Here is a 22817-nt window from a genome sequence, read left to right on the forward strand (position 1 = left end):
GCCTCCATTTCCTAACCAGCAAAATGAGGAGTCTGAAGTTAGAACTACATGGCCTCCAGCCAGTCCTTGCAGCTTTAACATTCTATGCATACAGTGAGTATGTGAGCATGATTAGAAGGATTGGCTGTTTACGAGCCAATCAGAGGTATTGGATAAACACCTCCCCACCAGGCCAACGTGGAAAGGGGAGGGCAAAAGTTAAAAAAAAAAAAAAAACCACCCTAAGCCACACAAAACAAACTTTGATGAGAAGTCTATAAAAGCTGACTCTTCCCAAAGATTCGTCCTATTTGGCAGCTGCTGCCTCTCCCACAGCTTCTGATCTCTAAGGGGACGCTGCTATCCCAGAGTGTAAGTAAAGGAACTTCTTTTGTCTACTTGGACTGCACCAGAGAGTAAGGGGTTAATGAGCACTTGTAGAGGAAAAAGTGTGTTTGCTTTCATTTTCAGAAAAAAACTGACGATGGCTGAAAATGTGATAATCTGATGAAATGCTTGTTTTTCCTGATACCTGTCCTGGCAGCAAACTGTTCAAGTTTGCTCCTAGTTACCAGTGTGACCTGTCTGAGGGCTTTTTGGAATCTTGGCCTGGGAAAATCAACTTGAGTGCTCCCATTTAGTTAGGTTCTACTCAGTTTTTGAGATTCCTGCTCATTTATACTCTTTTCATAACCACTGCTTATTTGGATGATTTATTTACATATCTATCACCTTCTGTCACTTTCTTCATTCTCTTCCCACACCAACCAGTATTAGCAGTGAAGTTTCCTTGTCACAGACATGGACGCATGTGTTACCTTTGACTTTCACCCATTGCTCGGATGAGGAAATGGAACAGGCTTGGGAACGTCCCAGAGCAGAGTTATCATTTGATTATAAATTCTCCAACCTTCCACTTTGATACTTTCCATAACAACATTTCCTACTGGCACCAAACACCTCAGAGACTCTGCACCTTAAACTAGAGTCAAAAGCTGCTGATCTATTTTGGTGCATTTGTTTCACTCTCTTAAAAACAGCATATTGTGAAGATGTGCTGCCTTTTAAAATATGCTTGACTTTAAATAGTTACTTAGGGCTCCACGAGCTGGTTGGGACCCAGCAGGGGCTCAAGCCCAGCTGCTGTCATGGCTTTAGCCAGGGGTATACCTGGGGAAGACTGAGGCCCAGGCTGGACCCAAGGTAAGTGTTGAGCCAGGCAATGGAGTGCAGTTGTGAGCAGCTCCTTTGACTCACTTGCCAGTTTAGAGGAAAGAGCATCACTCTCTTTCTGGGCTGCTGCACATGCATTCAGAGGCACCAGGGATCCGGCTGGCTGGGAGCATCTCACTGTACTTGTCACTGTGGCACGGGGATGGGAAGCAAGACTGTGAGCATCTTCCTGCATTAATACATAAAAGTGCTGCTCTCGGTGCCTGGTGGTCATAGGCTTTCAATGAATAAGCCTTGCGGTGAATAAGCCTTTTGTCTTTGTCTTCTTGAAAATCCACAGGCCTTGTACATGGAGAAGGAAATGGACTCTACTGCCTTACATGTCTCCAAAAGTTGAATATTCACATTTTACAAATTATTACCTTTTCATAGGACCTCTTCTAGGAAGGCAGAAAGGACCATACCAGAGGGTTCCATCTATTATTTTGCTGAAGAAGGACTGGCAATGGGATTCCAAGTCGTAACCCAGTAGGATGTGACTTGTAATCCTAGAACATCACAATATAGAACAGGCATCAAACGGACTCTTCCTGGGCCTCTGTTTCCTCATTTCTAAAGTTGGCAGGGTTGGTCAGAGTAGAGATCACTCTGAGGTCACTTGTAGCTCTGTTTTCCTGTGGTTACCTTCTCTTTGTGTATGTGCATACTCACAACCTTCTCGCAGAGCTGTGCATATGTACCTGTTAGTATGTTATGTATGATAATTAAATAATATATAAACTCGTTTATTATGAAATCAAATGGTGTGGCCCAGTGGGTTGGGCATTATCTCACAAAGCAAAAGTTCACCTGGCTTGATTCCTGGTCAGAGCACATGCTGGGGTTGCAGGTTTGGTCCCCAGTCGGGGTGCCTATGAAATGTTTCTCTCTCACACTGATGTTTCTCTCCCTCTTTTTCTGCCTCCTTTTCCCTCTATCAAAAATGAAATAAAATAAAATTTAGAAAGTAAGAGTCACCTCACCCCATCTTATTCCCCAGCGGCAACCCCAGGGTGGTTACTCTCTGCTTATGCAGACGTGCAAACAGTATGTGCGTATAACACTTTTTAAATTAAAAAAGAATGATATTATATCCTGCACACTTCTCTGCAGCTCAACTTTTTCACTTAATAGTATAACGTAAACAATTTCCAATCACACTTTGAAAAATGTTGACTTGAGACCTCAGTGAGCAGAGGCTTCGGGGCATAGAAATCGTTCTCCATCGTCACCCACTCCCACTGGCCTCCCGGCTCCCGTGGTGAACATTGGCCCCTGACCCTGTTTTATGATTAACAGACAAATAACATTTGTGCTGATGTGGTGCAGACCTTTAATCCTCCTGTAGAAGTTTAACTTCCCGTAAACAGATTTGGTTTGATTCGACCTTTTCTCTGTTTTTCTGGTCGAGTCAGCACATCAGCCTGAAGAAAATAGCTTGCGAGTAAATAGAAATGTGGCAGTCCCCCAGGTAATTATTTTTTGAAAAAAAATTGAAAAAGAAGTAACAATAATACCTTGCATTTTCATAAGGCTTTATAAAGCACCTTCATGATTATCACGCAGTTTGACAAATTTATTTTGAGCAAACACAATGAGTGAAGTGCTCACAGGTCACATTTGACACATTCAGCCATGTGACAACAAGAGCAGATATTACTGCCATTTAATCCATAATAAACTAGAAGCCAGAAATTACTGATTTCCCTGTGGTCCCAGCCCGGGGAGAGGCAGAGCTGGCCCTGGAGCCCAGGTCTGTTTGTTTTTCGAGCAGCAAACCTCTGTGTGAATGTCGGATGCTTAGGTTTGGTGATGACAGTGGTGTGGGAATGGTGACCCACAGCCCAAGGATTTGGGGTGCTCTGAGGGTGTCATCGCCAAGTATTCTGTGGGTGTCCTCAAGCACATTAGAGTCATCCAAGGCTGATCCCTTTCACTGAGCTCACTCTTTCCTTGAAAGAGAGGAGCACTGCCCCTCATCTCAACTTCATGTCTTAGTAGCTATTTGTGCTTGGACAAATAAACTCTCTTATAGTCTTTACTCATCTATACATGGAAGGGGGAAATTCCTGCTGCATTCTGGGATTATTGTGAGGAGTAAATTAGATAGCACATGCAAAAACATTCAGCAGAGTGCTTGGCAGTAAATGATCATTTTCTCTTATTATTGGGCTATGTTTTCCTTTAGTTTCCTTAAGAAAACATCTTTGCTATTTGCTACATGTCAACTCCTCTGTGCAAATACTTAAACTGAGAGAGAAAAATTCATACTTTGGCCTGAATGTCCCCAACTTCAGGTTGGCTTTTATCTGCATGAAGATTTAGAGGCCAGGTCCAAAGCTAATAATTCCTGACCACAATATTAGAACTAGTATGCAAACAGGGGCAACATTAGGTGGCTGGGATGTGAGGAGCCTCAGAACATCATCTTCTCTAGAGACTGTTGTTCACTAGCATGTCCTGGTATCCCAGTGGCAGCACTGTGCTTTCATTCTTTTCAGTTAAGACAAGGACCACTGTTGAAGAAAGAGTGGCACTAATGAGACTGGTATCCATTATTCTTTCTCATGAGTTAGTTCAGTGGCCATCCATCAACTTCTTATGTCAAGGGGGAGGGTTTTGAGAACCTGCCTTAAAGGGATGCAGAAAATGTGAAAAAGTCAATTTGCTATGAGAGAGGGCAGGGTAGGAAGCTCTGCTTCACTCTCGCTGAGAACTTGGGCAAGTAGGGAAATGTCTCTGAATCTTAGCTTGCTCATTAATTAATGAAGATACTACCTGGGCTGGTTACCTCATTGCTGAATGGGTGAAATGAGAACTGAAGTGCCCTTGGGCTTCCAGAAAGTAGAATGTGGGCACAAGGCATCTATCCTGTGTGTAAGTGTGTGAGGGGAGAGGAGGCCATAGACTTGGATAGGAAATTGCTCAAGATAATCTTCACTGTGGTTTGTCCTCTTTGATAGCTCAACCTATGCAAAATCACTTTTTCTAAGATATATGAGCCCTGTGATCTTGTATTTTCAAGACTAGCTCAAAGTGGCAGCTGAACAGGGGCAATGAGCCCCTTCAGGGTGCTACTGCTAAGGATGTTGTTTGGGTGGGCGGTCTTTGAGCCAGAGTCTCCCCTCACTAGAGCAGTGAGGCTAAGAATTACTAGAACAGAGACCAGCATGTGACTTCAGCACCCTTGGAGCCTTTGGGGACATTCAGCCCAGGGACACTTAGGAAAAATCCTCCCCATTGGCCTCAAGTCGTCTCATCAGTGTTTGAATACAGGAAAAAGGAAGCATGCCCCTCACCCTGTAGGTTCCGAAGCTCAAGGGAGGTTAACTTCAAGGCCAAGTGGTGGTTTCTCCTGTCAAGCTGGTTGCCCGGAGAATTGTCTGGTGGGTTGTAGGCTAATGGAGCAAAGTGGAGAATGGCCACAGAGGCCCCACTGTCCTGGCCTGAAGCCATTCAGGGCACCTGACAGCGCCAGGAATCCACAAAATAGAGAGACAGTAATTGCCACAGTGCCATCTATTTGTCAGATTTGAGTGCACCACTAATTAGCTGGTTCAGTCTCAGGATCAGTGATCCCAAAGGTCTCCTGGAAGACATTCTATGTAGGATCAGTGGGAACATTCAGCCTCCCACCTGCATCCATTATGGCTGATTGTTACTACTTAGGCTAAGGGGGAAACACCCCCCAGACCTCATTTGTTTATACACTTGTGAAAATGGGCCAGAAATGGCAGAGGGGCCTGCACGGCTTGTCTGCATACCCCAGCTGCCTTGGTTATGAGTCCCTCTGAGCCACCTACAGTTCTGTTCAGGACTCTCATGTACTCCTTTCCAGACCTGTCACCATGGCCCACCAATTCCCAGCTCTCACACCAGAACAGAAGAAGGAGCTCTCTGAAATTGCCCAGCGCATCGTCGCCAATGGGAAGGGGATCCTGGCTGCCGACGAGTCTGTGGGTGAGTGCAAGAAACATCATACAACACGCATACTTTGGCTTTTACACTCAGCAGAGGCAACGTGGTCATCATATTCCTTTCCTCTCAGGGGAGTAAAGGTTTATGCACACAGGAGCGGGAGCAGAACACTTAGTAATCATAGACCTTTTGAGCCCTGTCATTCCAGTTGGCAGATCTCTGAAAACCCAGGACAGAGGCTCAGGCCTACCATTTGAAGGCCCCCAGCCAGAGGTCATTTGAATCCAGGCTATGGCAAGACCAGGAACTCAGTAACCAGAAGGAGGTCAGATATATAGCCCTCTACTGCTAATGAGAAGTCAGTTTAAAGTCAGCCAATGAAGAGCTGAGAGGGCAGGGAAGTATCCACATCTGGCACAGGGGAGGGCTTGTGTCTGAGCAAGCCCAAGATGGTACAAGGCAGACCTCTGGCAGGCCTGCACACCACCATAAAACCACAGCTGCTGGAGAGGTCAATAGTCAGATTGAGGGTTGAACCAGAAGAGGGCTGGGGAGAGGATGAGGGCCATACTTACCCACTGGGACCCAGTGGTGGTTTCCACCCTGACATAGACACGCCCAGCCCACAGTATCCCTGAATGGCATCCTGACAGCAACCAAGGTCATTCCTGGGAAGACAAAAAAAAGAAGCAGGAATTCTGAAGACCTTAATAGAGAGGAGAGTCTTGCTGTCCCTCCTGGTGAGGGTCACTGAGATGGTATGCAGGAAAGCTCGGCTTGTTCCTTACACCGCCTTCTCCTGCCCACCATAGGCACCATGGGAAACCGCCTGCAGAGGATCAATGTGGAGAACACAGAGGAGAACCGACGGCAGTTCCGAGAAATCATCTTTACCGTGGACAACTCCATCAGCCAGAGCATCGGGGGTGTGATCCTCTTCCATGAGACCCTCTACCAGAAGGACAGCCAGGGAAAGCTGTTCAGAAACATCCTTAAGGAAAAGGGCATCGTGCTGGGGATTAAGGTGAGTACTTCCACTCCCCTCACCTCTGCTGCACCCAGTCAAGTGCCCAGCCCAAGGGCTGGGGCAAGGCCAACACTCTGAACATTTCTCATCATCTAGCTGCTTTCCATCACACATTCCCCTGAGAACAGATCCTCTTCTAGACTCTTCTTCTCATGCTATCTTCTTCCAACAACTTTTCTACAAGGTACTAAGTCTGTGTCTCAATTTCCTCATTTCTAAAATGGGAATAATAACGCCCATCTCATAAGGTTCTTCTAAGGGTGAAATAAGTTTTAAAAATCATTCTCATTGCATAATTATTATTCAGTGCATGGTAGCTATTATTATTAAAGCACTTACTGTTCCATTTTTAACGAAGTCTTCCAAAACTGCATGAACTTCTCAAGAGTGCACATTAGTATTCAATGAGTGCTTACAACTCCAGGGACTCATTTAATTCTCCTCACAACCTCTGAAGGCAGACTCAATTATTACCCTTACTTTAGAGATGAAGCGAGAAACTGGAATTACAAGAGGTAACATAATTTGCCCACAGCAAGGTAAAATCGGAGCCAGCTGCAGCCCAGCCTGTCTCTCTGGCTCATGAACTTAGTCTCGGCTCTGCTGAGAGTTACAGCTGCATCCTCATTCTCTTTGTTTCCTACGGCACAGTGCCTGGTATGTGCACGTGCTCAATAATGTCTCTTAAATAAATGAATGAATGATTTAAAGGAAACTGCTCTTGTACAGCACCTCCGCATCCGGGGTACTGTGAGATTACTTCTCCCTTCCCAAGCTGCAGGCCTGTGCTTTCCATCCTCTTAGGGTTGACCTTGACCTTCTTACATTGTTCCTTCCATGTAACTTCCCTTCTGCTGAGAACTGAGTTGTGTCCCTCTGAGTGACTAATCATCTTCCTAATTCTTCTTCTTGGTTTGTGAAAAATGGGAACTATTAGTGATCACCAGAGGCTGTGCTGTGTTTGACTGGGACACCTGACACCTGCTAATTACCTGTTAATGGTTTAATTCACAGTTAGACCAAGGAAGTGCTCCTCTTGCAGGAACAAACAAAGAAACCACCATTCAAGGTAAGGATGGTGCCCGCTGATGTGAATCATGCCCAAATATGCTAGAAATAAGTAAGGGAAGAGAAAATATGACTGTCCCCCAGTTTTAGGGCCACGTACACCTGATTTTTAATCCCAGCTCCTCTAGTTAATAACTGTGTGACCCCAGGCTAGTCACTTAAGTGTCTGAGTCCAAAAGGGGTAATAATATCTGCTTCACAGAATAGTTTTGGGAATTAAATTATACAATATACATAAAGGTACTTAACCACAGTCTGGTGCACAGAGAAGATACTCTGTACCTGGGGTATACTATTTTTAGAGAGAAATCCAGCAGTGGGGACAGAAGAAAGGTCCCAGCTCTGGAGATCACATACGTCTGGGTTTGAGTCCTAGTTCCATCACTCACGACTTAGATAATTTTGTGAGGTCCTTCACTGTCCAAGTGTAAACTCCAGCACTGGGTTAGCTAAGCAGAATCCCAGCTCAGTCACTCATTTGCTCTGCAAACTTGGTAAACTTGCTTAACCTCTCAGAGCCTCGATCTCCACATCTGTAAAATGAGTATAATATTAACCATTAGGGTTGTTATGGTAATTAAATGAGAAAAGGCATGCAAAATGCCTAGAATCATGCCTGGAACATAGCAAGTACTAAACATATATTAGTTCCCTCTATTCTTATGGTATTATCCATTATGTGCTTCAAAATTATATTCATTAAATCTAGGTATTTTTGCTCAGTATTGGGACCTGTGTTTATTTTCCTGGTTGTGTTTGGTTCTCAAGCTCTGCTGGTTGAAAGCTAAGCCAGAGGAGAACTCCATCATTTTATCTCTGGCCTCATGGATCAGGGAAGGGGTGTAAAGAGCTGTTCTCTCTTTTGTGACTTGCAGGACTCGATGGCCTTTCTCAGCGCTGTGCTCAGTACAAGAAAGACGGTGTCGACTTTGGGAAGTGGCGTGCTGTGCTGAGGATTGACAAACAGTGTCCATCCCCTCTTGCCATCCAGGAGAATGCCAATGCCCTGGCTCGCTATGCCAGCATCTGTCAGCAGGTGCTCAGCCTTCCTCTTGGGATACAAAACAGTAGACAAGAGCTGCCTTTAGAGTTTAGCCTTCTCATTTTATTATACCCACACAGGACCCCTCACCTCCTCTCACCAGTGTATCCTGATGGCATTTTTCACTACTTTTGCTGTAGCCAAGTGTGGTAGAGAAGGGTCTGGTTGCCCAAGCCAGCTAGGAACCCAAAAGATAAGTACCATCAACTGCTGCCCTTCTCCAAAGGGCTATATGCTGAGTCTTCAAAGTGGCCTGGCTTTTGAGGCCCTGGCACTTGACTGTCTGTGCTCCAACATGGCCAAAACAGGACCCTAGCTCGATCCCTAGCTCGAGGGTGGTAGCTCTGACCCAGTCCATGTAATTTAATGGAGGATGGTGACTCGATGCTGAAGTTTCCAACATATGTTGGCATGTCTCTGGGATCCAGTTCAGTCTGATTTGTTATGTGGGTGCTATGTTAAGGCAACCCAGGTTGTGAGTGCCTGGAGATTCCCAATCAGAATTGTAAACACATCTTGGGTACCCTACTGAACTCACATGAGCAGCATCTTAGTGATTTAAGCTTGACTGCTCTAAAAGAGTGACAGCTAGTTGTTGAGGTAGTGAGAACAGTTTCTAGAACAAGACATAGAAATGAAGAGCTGGCATTTACTTTAGCCCATTTCCAGAAAACCTTTTTTTTTAACCGCATTGTTCTTTTTTGGTTAAGCCCTGCTCACTAGACATCCCATTAGATTTCTTTGCATTGCTTTTACGTCATTTAGATGGTGTTTCTCCATAAAGGCTTCATTTTATACCAATTGCAACTGCTGAATAATCTCTTAAGCAAAGGATCCCATTGAGCAGAGCTTCACTCTCTCTGTCCTCTGCTCTGTCCTTTTTAGAATGGGCTGGTACCCATTGTTGAGCCGGAGGTAATTCCTGATGGTGACCATGACCTGGAACACTGCCAGTATGTCACTGAGAAGGTAAGGCTTGAATATAACGCTCCCAATTCTAGTTGAAAAACCTTGCTTTTAAGTAACAGCTGTTACTTAACTTATATCCACTGTTATATGCAAAATGTTCTTCAGTTGTCATCTTCAGCAGGGAGAAGGGAAGGGCGTGTTATCACACCTTCCACTTCTTGGCACATGGTGTGCTCTATATGGAAAAAGCACAGGGTTTACAGTACCAAGACTAGAGATTGAGGGTTCTTGTTCCCAGTTATGGGAGCTTGGATAAGTCATATTATCTTTTAGGACCTCGGTCCTGTTATGTGTAAACTAAGAGATTTTAAAATAAGATGAAGCTCACATGAAAATATCTAATTAGAAAGTAATACGTTTACTTGTGACTTTCTAAATTGACCACAGTGTGTCTGTAACACAGTAAGAGAGTCCTATGTAACCTGACCTCAGTTTCTTCACTGGCAAAGTTTGGTGGACTAAATGAGATCTGACAGCACTTCCTTGTCTAAAATGTACATGTATAGGTCCACTTAGCACCTATGGGGAAGGAGAACGAAGGCCAATTTAGATGTCCCCAACTAACTAAATCAAAACGGTTGCCACTGACCAAAGGGACTAGTGGGAAGGAAGGAGTGAAGGGCAGCAGAGCAATGCCGACAGTCCATGCAGTGAGCAGTTAGAGTAGGGGCCGGAACAGGCCGGCTCGGCTGTGCTCCATGGCTGTGGTTCACAATACCTTGCCCTGATGAGGCCTAGGGGCTGGCTGGGAAGCTTTGGCCAAGTTGCACACAAGAATTCCTTCATCCTGCAACCCTGCTGTGTAGAAGTGCCGAGGTCAGGTGCCTCTAAGGCTTGCTCTAGGTTTCATCTGTTGGGACCTTTTGCCCTCAGGTCCTGGCTACTGTCTACAAGACCCTGAATGACCATAATGTTTACCTGGAGGGCACCCTGCTGAAGCCCAACATGGTGACTGCTGGGCATGCCTGCACCAAGAAGTATACTCCAGAGCAAGTGGCTATGGCCACTGTCACGGCTCTGTACCGCACCGTTCCTGCAGCTGTTCCTGGTAAGGCTTTTCGTCTCCAACTCATGGTCTTAGTGCTCAGCCTTTGAAAGAGTTTCACAAGCTTTTCTGTTGGTCCAGCAGTCTTCTATCCATGAAGCAGACCCCTGCTATCCCACAGGCAGCCAGCACTTGCCCTCACACTCCACGATACCATATACTCTGAGTCTGTCCAAATGCACACAATCCATTGATTTCTTCAACATTTCATCACCACCCTTATTTACTGAAGTTCTTATATCCTTAGCCTCAACAAAGGCAGACTAATATCTTCAACTCAGTCCTATGCAAACCAACCAGAAAAAAAATGTGGCATTACATCTCCTTTAGGCTCATTGCTTGCTTTCTCAAGCAGGGTCCACAAGCTTGGACCAGTGGAGTGGAATGGCTTTTCTCATTATAGGCATCTGCTTTTTGTCTGGTGGCATGAGTGAAGAGGATGCTACCCTCAACCTCAATGCTATCAACCTCTGCCCTCTACCAAAGCCCTGGAAACTGAGTTTCTCTTACGGACGGGCCCTGCAGGCCAGTGCGCTGGCTGCCTGGAGTGGCAAGGCTGCAAACAAGAAGGCCACACAGGAGGCCTTCGTGAAGCGGGCTGTGGTAAGAGGCTACTACTTTTATCTCCCTGATCAAGTGGACACGTGGGGCCTGGCTCTCTCATGCAGAAAAGCTGTACCTTCTTCAGGCCATGAAGTCATCGGCAGATAGTGTCTGCTGGGTATTTGGAAATGTGGCGTTGGAGCTCAGTGGGCAAGTTAGGGCCTGAGAGAGTTTTGAGTTAATCACACTGAGTGTATAGCTGATGACAGAGATTGAAGGACAGTTTCCACATAGACACTTCAGAGGGAAGAGGGACAAGGACTGAAGTAGGGACACCTCTCATTTGGGGAAGATGAAGAAGAGATGCCACCCAAACAAACAGCAATAGTATGACAGGATGGACCAAGGACTCTGAGAACGAAGAGAAACTAATTTCAGGGGGTCAGTAATAACACACTACAGAGAGATTTGGGGGGAAAGGCTCAGAAAAGGCAGAGATGGGCATTTAGGTGCGCATCAGTGACCTTCAACAGATGGGCTTCAAAAGAGAGGGAAGAGAACATGTGCACAGCCAAGAAGTATACCAGGTAAAGACCTAGAAAGGTTACCAGGGGAAGTGAGAACAAATAAGGATTTTATTCTGCTAGGAACCATCCCTTTTTGAATACCTATTTTGAGCCAAAGACTGGGGTGAAAAAAGCAGACACAGACACTGCCTTCAGGAAGCACAGAGTTTAGCCAAGTAGGAGAGGGCTTGGCATATTTACATGTAAACACACTGCCAAGAGAGTGAAAAGGCACCTCACAAAATGAATGAACATATTTGTGAATTAAACAGGTGATAAGGTTTTATTACCCAGGATACATAAAGAAACTTTCCATCCCAGTAACAAAAATAAAAACAACCCAGGTAAAAATGGGCAAAGGACTCGAACAGACATTTCTTCATCAATGAAGTGCAAATGGCAATAAACCCATGAGAAGATTCTCAGCACCACTAACTACCAGGGAAATGCAAGTCAAACCCATAAGGTGATATCATTTCTACCAATTAGAAAAGAAAAATAGGAGAGAGTAAAGATAAGGAGAGTGGAGAGAGGACAAGGACTTGGAGGAAATGGGATTATGATAATTATATTACACAGGTGGCAGGGTTGGTCTTAGAAAAGAGGAGAGAGATATCAAAGAAGAAAGAGAGTAGGCCGAAATCAAATCTGTTGAGGTAAAGAGATGTAGCAGTTGATCGCTGACTACAGGTGAGGGCATCTGTAGAGAGTGAGAAGGGAATAGAGAGTACAGTCTTCACAGGGGAGCAGCTTGGAATAGTTGCTGACGTCCTCGGCTGAAGACCAGAGGTGAAGACCAAGCATCAGGCAAGGTGCAGCTGAAAGGAGAACAAGTATGCGGTACCTTCACTTAGATCCTGAACTTTCCTGACAGCCCTCTTAAGCAGGCAGGAAGATTCAGGTCAACCTAAACAGACAAAGCCGGAGAGAAAAGTTTAATAAGGAGACAGAAGAGTGCCAGAGTTGAGTGATTGGCTCATTTAGTGTGCTGATCACAGAAGAGGCAGAGCGAGAAGTTAAGTGTTCACCAGAGGTGTGCCAATGAAACACTAAAGGAAGAGAAAGCCCAAGAGAAGTTTAAAAAATCATCTTGGGGTATAAGAGAGGTGTGAGATTCTAGAGGTAGTACTCTACCTTGTGATGGTGGAGAGGGCAGGGTATTATGGCTGGTGCTGATGAGGTGAGGAGGTGTAGCTAATATGACGGAGGGACTGTGGAAATAAGGGCCAGAAGGGCCATCCGTACAAAGGAAGGAAAGCCAAGTTTATCATGTAAGCTGTGGTTCTCAAACTCAGGTGTGCATCTGATCCACCTGGTGGGTTTGCTAAAATGCAGAGGGTTGGACCCCAGCCACCGAATTACCTCAGTTTATCAGTCACATGTCCTGGGCATAGCTAGAGAGTTCCCATTTCTCACAAGTGCTTAGGTCCATGAGACACACTTCGCAAACCACTGTAGATGAAGAAATAGATCCTGGGGAGAGCAAACAATAGTAACAGTGACTCGAAGAGTGACATTCAAATATTGTTATAGGTTTTGTAATCCTGAGCTCTACTTAATTGGAATTTACACAGGGAATCAAATGATACTGTGAAAAACAACTACTTAAAACTACATGTTCTTGTGATCAAGTAAAAAGTAGGAAACTTAAAAAAATAATTTAACTTTATTCGTTTGTTTTTGCTATAGTGTACCTTCAGCTGCACCATGTCTGATACTTGGCCATAGCACCTGGTCAATATCTTAGCAGAGGACTTCAACAGCTATTCCAAGCTTCCCCCCTGTTTAGACTGAAATCCTCATTCCTTTATCCCCATACTAATAAGAAGTTTCTCAACTTTAATTTCTAGTACTGTTCATGCAGTACTGTTGGTACTGAAAAGAAACTTTCCCAGTAATAGACACAAACCTATCTTGCCAAAGAAGTGCTAAGAAAACTGGGGAAAAGGAGATAACATTACAGAATGGGAAGAATGGTATCAGCCACAACATTCCTGCAAAATCAATGTAAGGAGAGCAATATTCAAATGCAGGTGTTGCTGCTCCTCGTCTGAGGAGCAGAGGGGGTGAAATGTATGGTTGTGTTCGCTCTAACTAGGTCTTATTTCGCTGTCACTCTTATTTTTTAGGCTAACTCCCAGGCAGCCCGAGGCAAGTACGTTCCCATGGGCTCTTCCAGTGCTGCGTCCACCCAGTCACTCTACACACCCTGCTATACCTACTAGAACCCGAGGCTGGGTGGCTGGCTCCGGCTCTTCTAGGTGTCTTGGGAGGTGGGCTGAAAGGGAACAACAACCTTTCGACTGATCCTGGAAATTAGACAAGATTAGATTGAACCACTGGAAACACAATGCACGTTAAATTTCTAGACACAAGAAAAAAATCATTTATTGAAACAAGTCTGAATGTCAAAGATCTGATGAAATGTCACACGACGGTTTTCCTGCCACACTTCCAGCTGTACATGCCCCAAAGCATGCACCTAAAAACAGACTTTAAAACAAAATCAGCTCTCCATCCAAGTAACAACTACCAAATGAAACATCTCAGAAGCTGAGGGCAGAGAAGTGTGTCTTGTTAAACAACCTTAGGAGTGGTAGGTTATGAAGGAGACAGCTACAATCAAAAAAGAAATAAAATACGATACAAATCTTCAATCGGTATTGGGTTTTACTTTTTTTCTTCATTACCATTGACTCTATTAAATGAGACTGACGTTAATTATGATCAGGGTCTTCAACTTTAGCTACTCTTTGAAATCCCTTGGAAAAATTTTTAAAAAGCAGATGCCTCATCCACACTCTGTGAGCCCAATTAAATCAGAAACTCTTAATGTCAAGTCCTTTAAGTACCAAGGCTTCTTAAGTCTTCTTGATGATTCCAATGTACAGCCAAGTTTGAGAATGACCGATCTATCCAAAAATGAAAGCCATTTATAATTTGAAGCAAGCTAAAATGTGAAAGGATTTTGAGAAACATGTGGTGTGTAATGAGAGAATCAGTGTGACTGTTGCTTTGAGTGTTCCTGGCCCAGGTCTGACGACATAGGAATACATCTTCCTCCGCACATCCCAGCACGCTGTCTATTTTGCAGTAAAAAATATTCACATAGTTATGCTTTATGGGCTTTCCATTTTCAAAATTTACCCATAGAAAAAGCATTAAAGACAACCACAGTTGCAAAAGGGAATTTAAACATTATAACTTTGAGTGACATAAAAGTAATGATTTTGGTGAAAAAGGTGATTATTTAACTGATAGAAGGTGGGAAATTGAAGGGGGAGAAGAAGTGGAGGAAGGCAAGGGGAGACTAGTTCACTTAGTGGGGAGTCATAACATTACTTAAAATTGATAGATTAAGGAATAGTACTTTAGGTCTATTAAAGCAATGAAGGAAATAGATACAAATTATTAAAATATTCATAACTATAACTAAAATATAGAAAAGGTAGCAAAACAAATTCTTTGCCTCAAAGAGTACAAAGATAAATTATATTGCTTAGAGTTGATAAATTAAGAAATAGAGGCATAAGCATATTTGTGTAGAGGACTAAAACAGAACTAGTCCAAAGGGCCACCTTCTGATGAGAACGACCTGGAACTGAAGTGCAAGGTCGTTGCATACATCATTTGTGTATGCAATATATACGTTATATATTTATAAATTCTATATAATTTACTTATCATGTGCCTCTAGAACATTTGAATATTTCCATGTACCTGAATTGCTTTGTAAAGACAACTATATCCATACGAGCAATTCAAATCTACCTTAGAGCCTTACAGGTCTTTTAGCCCAAGGCTTTCTTTCGCTTTACAGATGATAAAACCAAACTTAGGGCAGTTAAGTTACTAGATGACAGTCACACAGTCAGGGAGGGTAGATCTAAGCGATTAGCATTCAGGTCTCCTTTTTCTTCTGTAATGAACACAGAGCCAGGGAAGAAGGGAATGGCAGGGCAACAGGCAGGGTTCAATGCTGCTGCCACCAGGGTTGGTCTTCCACTTTTCCTATTGCATCCATTCATTCCATCAGCAATGACTTAAGCTCCCACCATGTGTTAAACTGTCCTAAGGAGCTAGCAACATCTGTTGTGACAAAGCTCTTCTGGAAGAACTCTTTAATCTAGAGCTTACTCAGCACACCACTGACTCTCTGTTGTAGAAAAACTGCTTAGATTCTTATTTATGGGTTGAACATGAATTTATAATCAAAGCTGAGTTAGTTATATCTTTTGGTCAAGGCCTAATTACATTTCACCGAGAGCGAGGCTTTATATAATGCATTTTCCCTGGTCATCATCTGATCTATTTTCCATACTAAAGCACCGTTACAGTTGCCTTTGAAATCTCAAGCCAAGCAATTTCCTCCACTTAAGAGTAATATGAAGACAAGGATTATGAAGCTATAGACTTCAATTTCTATTAACTGTGTGGTTGCTCACTGTACATATTAATGGCTTCCTAGCTTTTGATACTTTGTCAGATTTATTCTAGTAGTTATTGAACACCAACTAAAAATAAAACCTGGTACTAGGCATTGAAAGTAATTAAGAAAACTTTCAGCTTTAGGGCAGCCATGGCATTTGTATACCAGACAATTAAGCTCAGGTAGCTAAGCAGGAAACATGAACAGGGGTTGAAAAGTCAGTTTAGCTGGGTGCAGAAATGGACATGAGGGCATCTAGGCTGGACATCACAAGATGTAAAAAAGAAAGGAACTCTTCCAAAAGGACACTGTGTAAGCAAATACTCTGATAATTCACTGGGAGAAGATAATACCTTAAAGCAGGGGTGTCAAACTCATTTTTACCAGGAGCCTCATCAGCCTCACAGTTGCCTCCAAAGAGCCAAATGTAATTTTAGGACTGTATAAATGAAACTACTCCTTAACTAGGGGCAAGGAGCTGGCACTGGCGCCGGGTAGAAACAAGGTGTTGGGCCGGATAGGACAAGGTGAAGGGCCGGATGCGGCCTGCAGGCCTTGTGTTTGCCACCTGGGCCTTAAAGGCTTAAGTATCAAAAGCCAAAGCCACAGAAAATTACTAAATACTGGAAGGAATAAAAAGAAGAGTTTGTTTTTGGTCTGAAGAGGGAGAGGGAGAGAAGGGAGGGGTGGGATAAGGAAAAGAGGGAGGAGAAAGGAAGAAACAAGAAAGGCGGGAAGAGAGAAGACAGGGAGAAGTAAGGGCGCTGTGGAATTGTGTGGAGGCGGCTAAAGGACTTTGAAGAAGGAAGAGAGATATCAAGCGATCTAAAGTTATGTGTCTTGGTAGGAAGAGCCGAGTTTCACATATGCATCTACATCATGCTTTATATAAACAAGCTAATGAGACGATTCATAATGATTCATAATATGAATTTAGCAGCCAAAGCTGACTGTGATCATGAGAATAGAACTCTCTAGAAACTTGCAGAAACCTTGGAGTAGGCTTTAGGCAAAGCGTAAATGGAACTTCAAGTCCATCTGATTTAGCTCTCCCGGAGTGAGAGACTCCACCTGACATCTACATTTCACTCATAGCAAGAGTGGAGGAGACTAGGGTCCAGGGTGCTAAGGACATTGTCCAAGGCCACATAACCAGTAGATGAGGCCAGTGTGATTTACAAAGTCCTCTTGAGAGGCAGTACCCTCCTTGGTGAAAAGCGCAAGTTCTGGAGTCAGACGGCCTAGGTTTGAATGCTGGCTCTGTCACTTACTAGCCATGTGACCTTGGACATGTTATACAACCTTTCTGTGGTTCAGTGTTTCATCTCCAAAATAAAGTACACCGTCACAAATTATTGAGAAATTAAGGGAGTCAATACATCTCAGTAACAGGTTCACAGCCCCTTATTCACAATTCTGAAATCCAAAAACCTCTGAAAACCCAAATTTGCAGCAAATTATTTGGTGGCAAAACCTGACTTGAGGCTGTCAGCTGTATATTCCCCTGGATGGGATGCAGAGTTTTAATGTGGTCGATTGTAGGTGCCGACTCGGACCCACAGAGGAAGTCATGTACGACATAGCATAAGTACTATATTTACTCCCAAAATCTGAAAAATTCTGGTTTCCAAAACACATAGGCCCTTCCCTTAAGGCTTTCAGATAAAGAATTGCGAACTTTCTCTCAGAACAGGATCCGCCATACTTATGGGTTATAAGCAGACTTCCCCATGTTCACTAGAGCCTGAGGGCTCCTGTAATACTACCAATTCCTTACCTAAACCCATTTTCTGGAGGGGATGAATTAAGAGAGGAATAATGGCAAAGTTCAACACAGTCGGTTACAGGTTTCTTCCCATTAGTCAAATAACATGTTTTTCTAGTTGTAACACAATCTGTCCCAAGCCTCTTAAAATAGCCTAGCACTTAGTACTGGACATCAACATACGTAAACATATAACATCAGCCCACAAGTATACACGCAGCACCTACTGTATTCTCAGTGCTGTAAAGATATTACACGGTCTTTGTATGCTTACTGTTTAGATGAGGAAAACAAGGGTGCAGTTGGGAAACAAACTGGTTCACAAGAATGTGCCAAACTGCAGTGGCATGGGCCAGGCACTGTGAGCAAAGGGAAAGGAATTCTTTACAAAGGTGAGGTGAATTGCAGGCTGTTTATTGCCAGTTATATGATCTTGGGAAACATGCTTCGCTTCTCTGAGCCCTTTCCCTCATCTGTAAAACAGGGCCGCTGTTGCGAGGTTGGCAGTGTGTTATGTAGTGTCAGATAACCTAAGTGGTGAATAAGTATTTTTCCCTGTCAGTTGGCTCTTGAAGAATGATCAGGGCACTTGTGCAGATGAGTTAACCGTGTCCTGACTAGAGTACGGATTGTACATGTTGAGGAAATTGTGGGAAATTTGACCAGGACGGTGAGACCAAGTAGAGAGACACAGTGAAGGAAAAGGAGAGACTGGACAAAGATACTGTGGAAAGTCTTACCTGGATGTAATTAGAAATAGGGCCATGTGAATAATTTTTGCACAGCAAATAATATGACAAAAGAGTATTGCTGAAAATTATTTTTAGCATGCAGAAGATTGAAAGGAAACTGGGAACCAGCTGTCTATATAATAGCAATCTAGCATAGGGCCGAGCCCCTTGGTGGAAGTCGGTGAGTGGGCACGACATCATTATACAGAGGAAAACAACAAAAGTCTCCTTATGCGGCATTGCTATTTACCATCCTAATAAAGTCTCTATTTTATTCCAACTCAAGAGGCAAGTATTGGGACAAATAAAAATTCAAAATAATTCAACATCTAGTTCTCAGAAAGAGGCTTACAAACATGCACAGACTCCGCTCTTGGAGCACAGTAGCACAAGGAAACACAGAGCATCTTCTAACAGAGCACCAGTTGTAGCAATTAGAGCCAGGGCTAGGCTGTAGCCTGAGGGCACAGCTGTCAGAGAAATCTACCCTGTCCTCTTAATATACCCAAGGCCAAAGCATCTTTCTGCAGCCACTTTCAGCTCTTCCTTGGCCTGCCCTGTTTTTACCCAAGGGGAATTCACAGGGCAAAGAAATCAGAGGGCACTTCTTGTTTCCAGAAAGGCAATGACTGTCCTGGGCGGACATGAGAAGAGTGCCCTTGAGAATGTGGCTTGTGAACAGGAGGTAGCACAGGCAGAGATATGCACTATGTTTTATTGGTGCAAAATGTGTGAAAACTGTTTTGGAAAGTTAGGTGATTTCCCTCCAGTCTTACTCTATGAAATGCATTTGGCTATTTACTCCCTCATGTCTTCTAGAGGATAAAGGACTGCTTGATGCAACTAATACTTATAGCATTAATATAGCACCTGGCAGGTATTTAAAAAATACATGTTAATTAAACTTGGATCATTTGGCCACTAAATATGTATTTTTATTCTTCTATTTGTCCATGCATCATTCATGACAATAGAGATGACTTTAATTTAAAAAATCAATCCATCTACCCCCATCAACCACCAAAGGCCATCACTTTTGAAGGAGGTTGAGGTGAAAGGTTAGGAATGGTAGCTTTTAAAAAGTGATTGGAGTATCTGGACTAAAGAAATTGTTGAAATTTGGAGTTCTACCAAGATGGAGGCATAGGTAAAAACGCTTCCCTTCCTCACACCACCAAAAGAAGGATAACAACCAATTTAAAAACAATAAACAACCAGAAGTGCCAGAAAACCAAACTGCATGAAACTCTGACAACCAAGGAGTTAAACATTCATCCAGACTGATAGGAGGGGTGAAGGGCAGCTGAGTGGGAGATGGGCAGCTGAGTGGAGAGGACTCCTGGCAAGGTGGTGGACCACACAGGCAAGGCGGTGGACTGTGTGGGGAAAGGCAGGGCTGGCTGAACGGGAAATTAAAGACTCAAAGCTAGCTATAAACTACCATGGGGGTTGCCACAGTGAGAAACTCCCAGTCTCACATGAGAGAGTTCATTGCAAAGTGGAGCTAGAGCTGGCCAAGAGCTGAGCAAGTGGCATCTTTTCCTCTCCAACTCTTCCCCCACACACAGTGCCATAACCCAGGGACATGGGTTGCCTTGCTCTGGCGAGTACCTAAGGCTTTGCCCACTTTACAAAATAGCAGGTATGCCCAGACAAAGAAATATGGTCCAAATGACAGAACAGATCAAAACTCCAGATAAAAAACTAAGCCCCAAGGAGATAGCAAACTTATCAGATGCAGAGTTCAAAACACTGGTAATTGGGATGCTCACAGAAATGACTGAGTATGGATGCAAAATAAAGGAAGAAGTGAAGGCTATGCAAAGTGAGATAAAAAAAATATACAGCAAACCAACAGTTAGGGGAAGGAAACCAGGACTCAAATCAACCATTTGGAACAGAAGGAAAAAATAAGTATCCAACTGGAACAGAATGAAGAAACAAGGTTCATAAAAATGAGGAGAGGCTAAGGAATCTCTGGGACAACTATAAGCACTCCAATATCAGAATCACAGGGGTACCAGAAGAACAAGAGCAAGAAGTTCACTTACTGAACAAATAATGAAGGAAAACATTCCCAATCTGGAGAAGAAAATAGGCTTCCAGGAAGTCCAGGAAGCTCAGAGTCTCAAAGAAACTGGACCCAAGGAGAAACAGACCAAGGCACATCATCAAGTTACCCAAGATTAAAGATAAAGAATCTTAAAAGCAGCAAAAGGAAAGGAGTTACCGACAAAGGAGTGCCCATAAGACTGAGCCAATTTCTCAAAAGATACCTTACAGACAAGAAGGGACTGGAAAATAGGTGCCTGAAGTCATAAAAGGACCTACATCCAAGATTACTTTATGCAGCAACACTATCATTTAGAGTGGAAGGGCAGATAAAGTGCTTCCCAGACAAGGTCAAGTTAAAGGAGTTCATCATCACCAAGCCCTTATTATATGAAATGTTAAAGGGACTTATCTAAGCAAAAGAAGATGAAAAACTATGAGTAGTAAAATGACAACAAACTCACAACTAATAACTGAACCTAAAAAACAAAAAATGTAAGCAAACAACTAGAACTGTAACAGAACCAGAGAACTAGAGATCACATGAAGGGTTTTCACTGGGGAGTGGAGGGGAATAGAGGGGGGACAGGGAACAAGAAGCATAATTGGTAGGCAATAAAATAGATGGGGAGAGGTTGAGGATAGTATAGGAAACAGAGAAGCTAAAGAACTTGTATGTACAAGCCATGGACTAAGGTGGGGGATGCTGGAGGGTTTGGGGTGCAGGGCAGAGGGGGGTAAAGGGGAGAAATTGGGAAAACTGTAATAGCATAATCAATTAAATTTACTTTAAAAAAGTTGAAATTTGTAATGCATGTACCATGCTCAACTGGGCATGCCCTAGATTTTTGCTGACATCCTCCTTCAGGAACACATATGAAAGCGCAATGCCTCATTAAAATTAGAGAAATGGAATATTTACAGTGATTACCATTAAATTTTTTTTCCACCAGACTCCCTTTACTTGCTTGTTTCAATGTTATGCACTGTGATAATTACTGGTAATTTTGTCTCAACTTGACTGGGCTAAGGGGCACTGGTAAAACCTTATTTCTAGGTGTGTCGGTGAGGGTGTTTCTGGAAGAAATTTGCATTTGAATCTGTTGACTAAATGAAGATTGCCTTCACCAATGCTGATGGGTATCATCTAAATCATTGAGGGCCTGCAATCAGCAAAAAGATGAAGGGTAAATTTGCTGTCTAAACTGGGGCATTTTCTCTTGTCTTTGTATGTCAGTGCTCCTGGTTCTTGGACCACTGGACTCAGACTGAGCTATACCACTGGCTTTCATGGTTCTCCAGTTTACAGACAGCAGATACACTGTGGGAATTCCTAGCCTCCATATTCATGAGCCAATTCCTATTGTCTGTCTGCCCTCTATCCATCCTTTTGGTTTACTGGTTCTCTGAAGAACTTGAACACATCTACTAATATTTTGTTTCATCTCCTGTAACTCTGATTTTCCTTCAAAATTGTCCCATGTTATTTCCAAGAGGAATACAAGTAATTCCACTAAAAATTCAGTCCTTTATTTCAGCTGGGCCCTATAAAAACTCCCACAAGCTCTCCCTAAGTTTTTGTTTGGTTCTCTCTTCTATTCTACCCATTGCAACCCAAACCTTCATCATGAGTGAGGCTCTTAACTTTGCGCCTAACAGTCAAAACTATGTTTTGACTCTCAAAACATAAATATGACTATTTTTTGAAAATGGGTCGAGTATTCTATTTCTTCATACTAAATCTTTTTTTTTAAACCAAATTGGAGGGGAAAAGCCTCCGAAGAAAATTCTTCCACTAGTGCTAGAATTAATTTTAAGCTTGTATAACTTAATGTCCACCTGCTTTCTTTAATCTTCAACCTCCTTTAACTGGCTTTCCAGAATGAATGGGAAACACTCAGAGTTTTTTTTAATCTTGATCTATATCCCTCTTTATAGTTTCAAACAATCTACCTTTTATTCCCTTCTATAAACCAGTAAAATTAAATGGGTAAGAATAATAATTTTAAAAGGGCTTTTTTAAACTGAAGATATTCAACAGACCATGATCTAAAATTACTATTATTTCACATGAGCATTAATTATTAAAAAAAGCAGGTGCATAATTTCAAAATGAACAGTCTTTACTAAATAACCCCTTGAAAACTGGCTCTTCCCAAATTTTCAGGCTGCTCTTGGAGAACCCACTGACTTTCTAATGATCTAAAGGACACTCTTCAACCCTTCCAGGTCAGTTTCCAACAGCAGCTGTCATCACACATTGGGTTTTCCATCCACACTTCTGGATGTTCCTCCCTCAGTCTGCTTTGCATCTTGCCCACCCAATAACAAAAGTAGGCCTCAGTATTCCATTTCTGCATTTTTTGGCTTTATCCTCTCATTAAACCCTAATTCATTTCTGTGTCTAAACACAGGTGAATTTCTAATTTCTAGCCCAGATAGTTTCCTGTGCACCATGTCCACAATTCCAG

General features: G+C 43.1%; 1 protein-coding gene across 1 annotated transcript; it reads left to right on the forward strand.

The window, feature by feature from the left end:
• Positions 1–242: 242 nt before the first annotated feature.
• ALDOB (aldolase, fructose-bisphosphate B) lies at positions 243–14026 on the forward strand. The gene is made up of 9 exons (XM_037140822.2): positions 243–351; positions 5030–5151; positions 5922–6133; positions 7151–7205; positions 8080–8240; positions 9132–9215; positions 10089–10263; positions 10664–10863; positions 13499–14026. The coding sequence occupies exons 2-9, from the start codon at positions 5040–5042 to the stop codon at positions 13592–13594; spliced, it is 1095 nt and encodes a 364-aa protein (XP_036996717.1). The 5' UTR covers positions 243–351; positions 5030–5039; the 3' UTR covers positions 13595–14026.
• The last annotated feature ends 8791 nt before the right edge of the window (positions 14027–22817 follow it).

This window comes from Artibeus jamaicensis, unplaced genomic scaffold (genome assembly GCF_021234435.1).
Source record: "Artibeus jamaicensis isolate MK-2021 breed Jamaican fruit bat unplaced genomic scaffold, CSHL_Jam_final scaffold_1964, whole genome shotgun sequence".
Taxonomy (NCBI): Eukaryota; Metazoa; Chordata; class Mammalia; order Chiroptera; family Phyllostomidae; genus Artibeus; species Artibeus jamaicensis.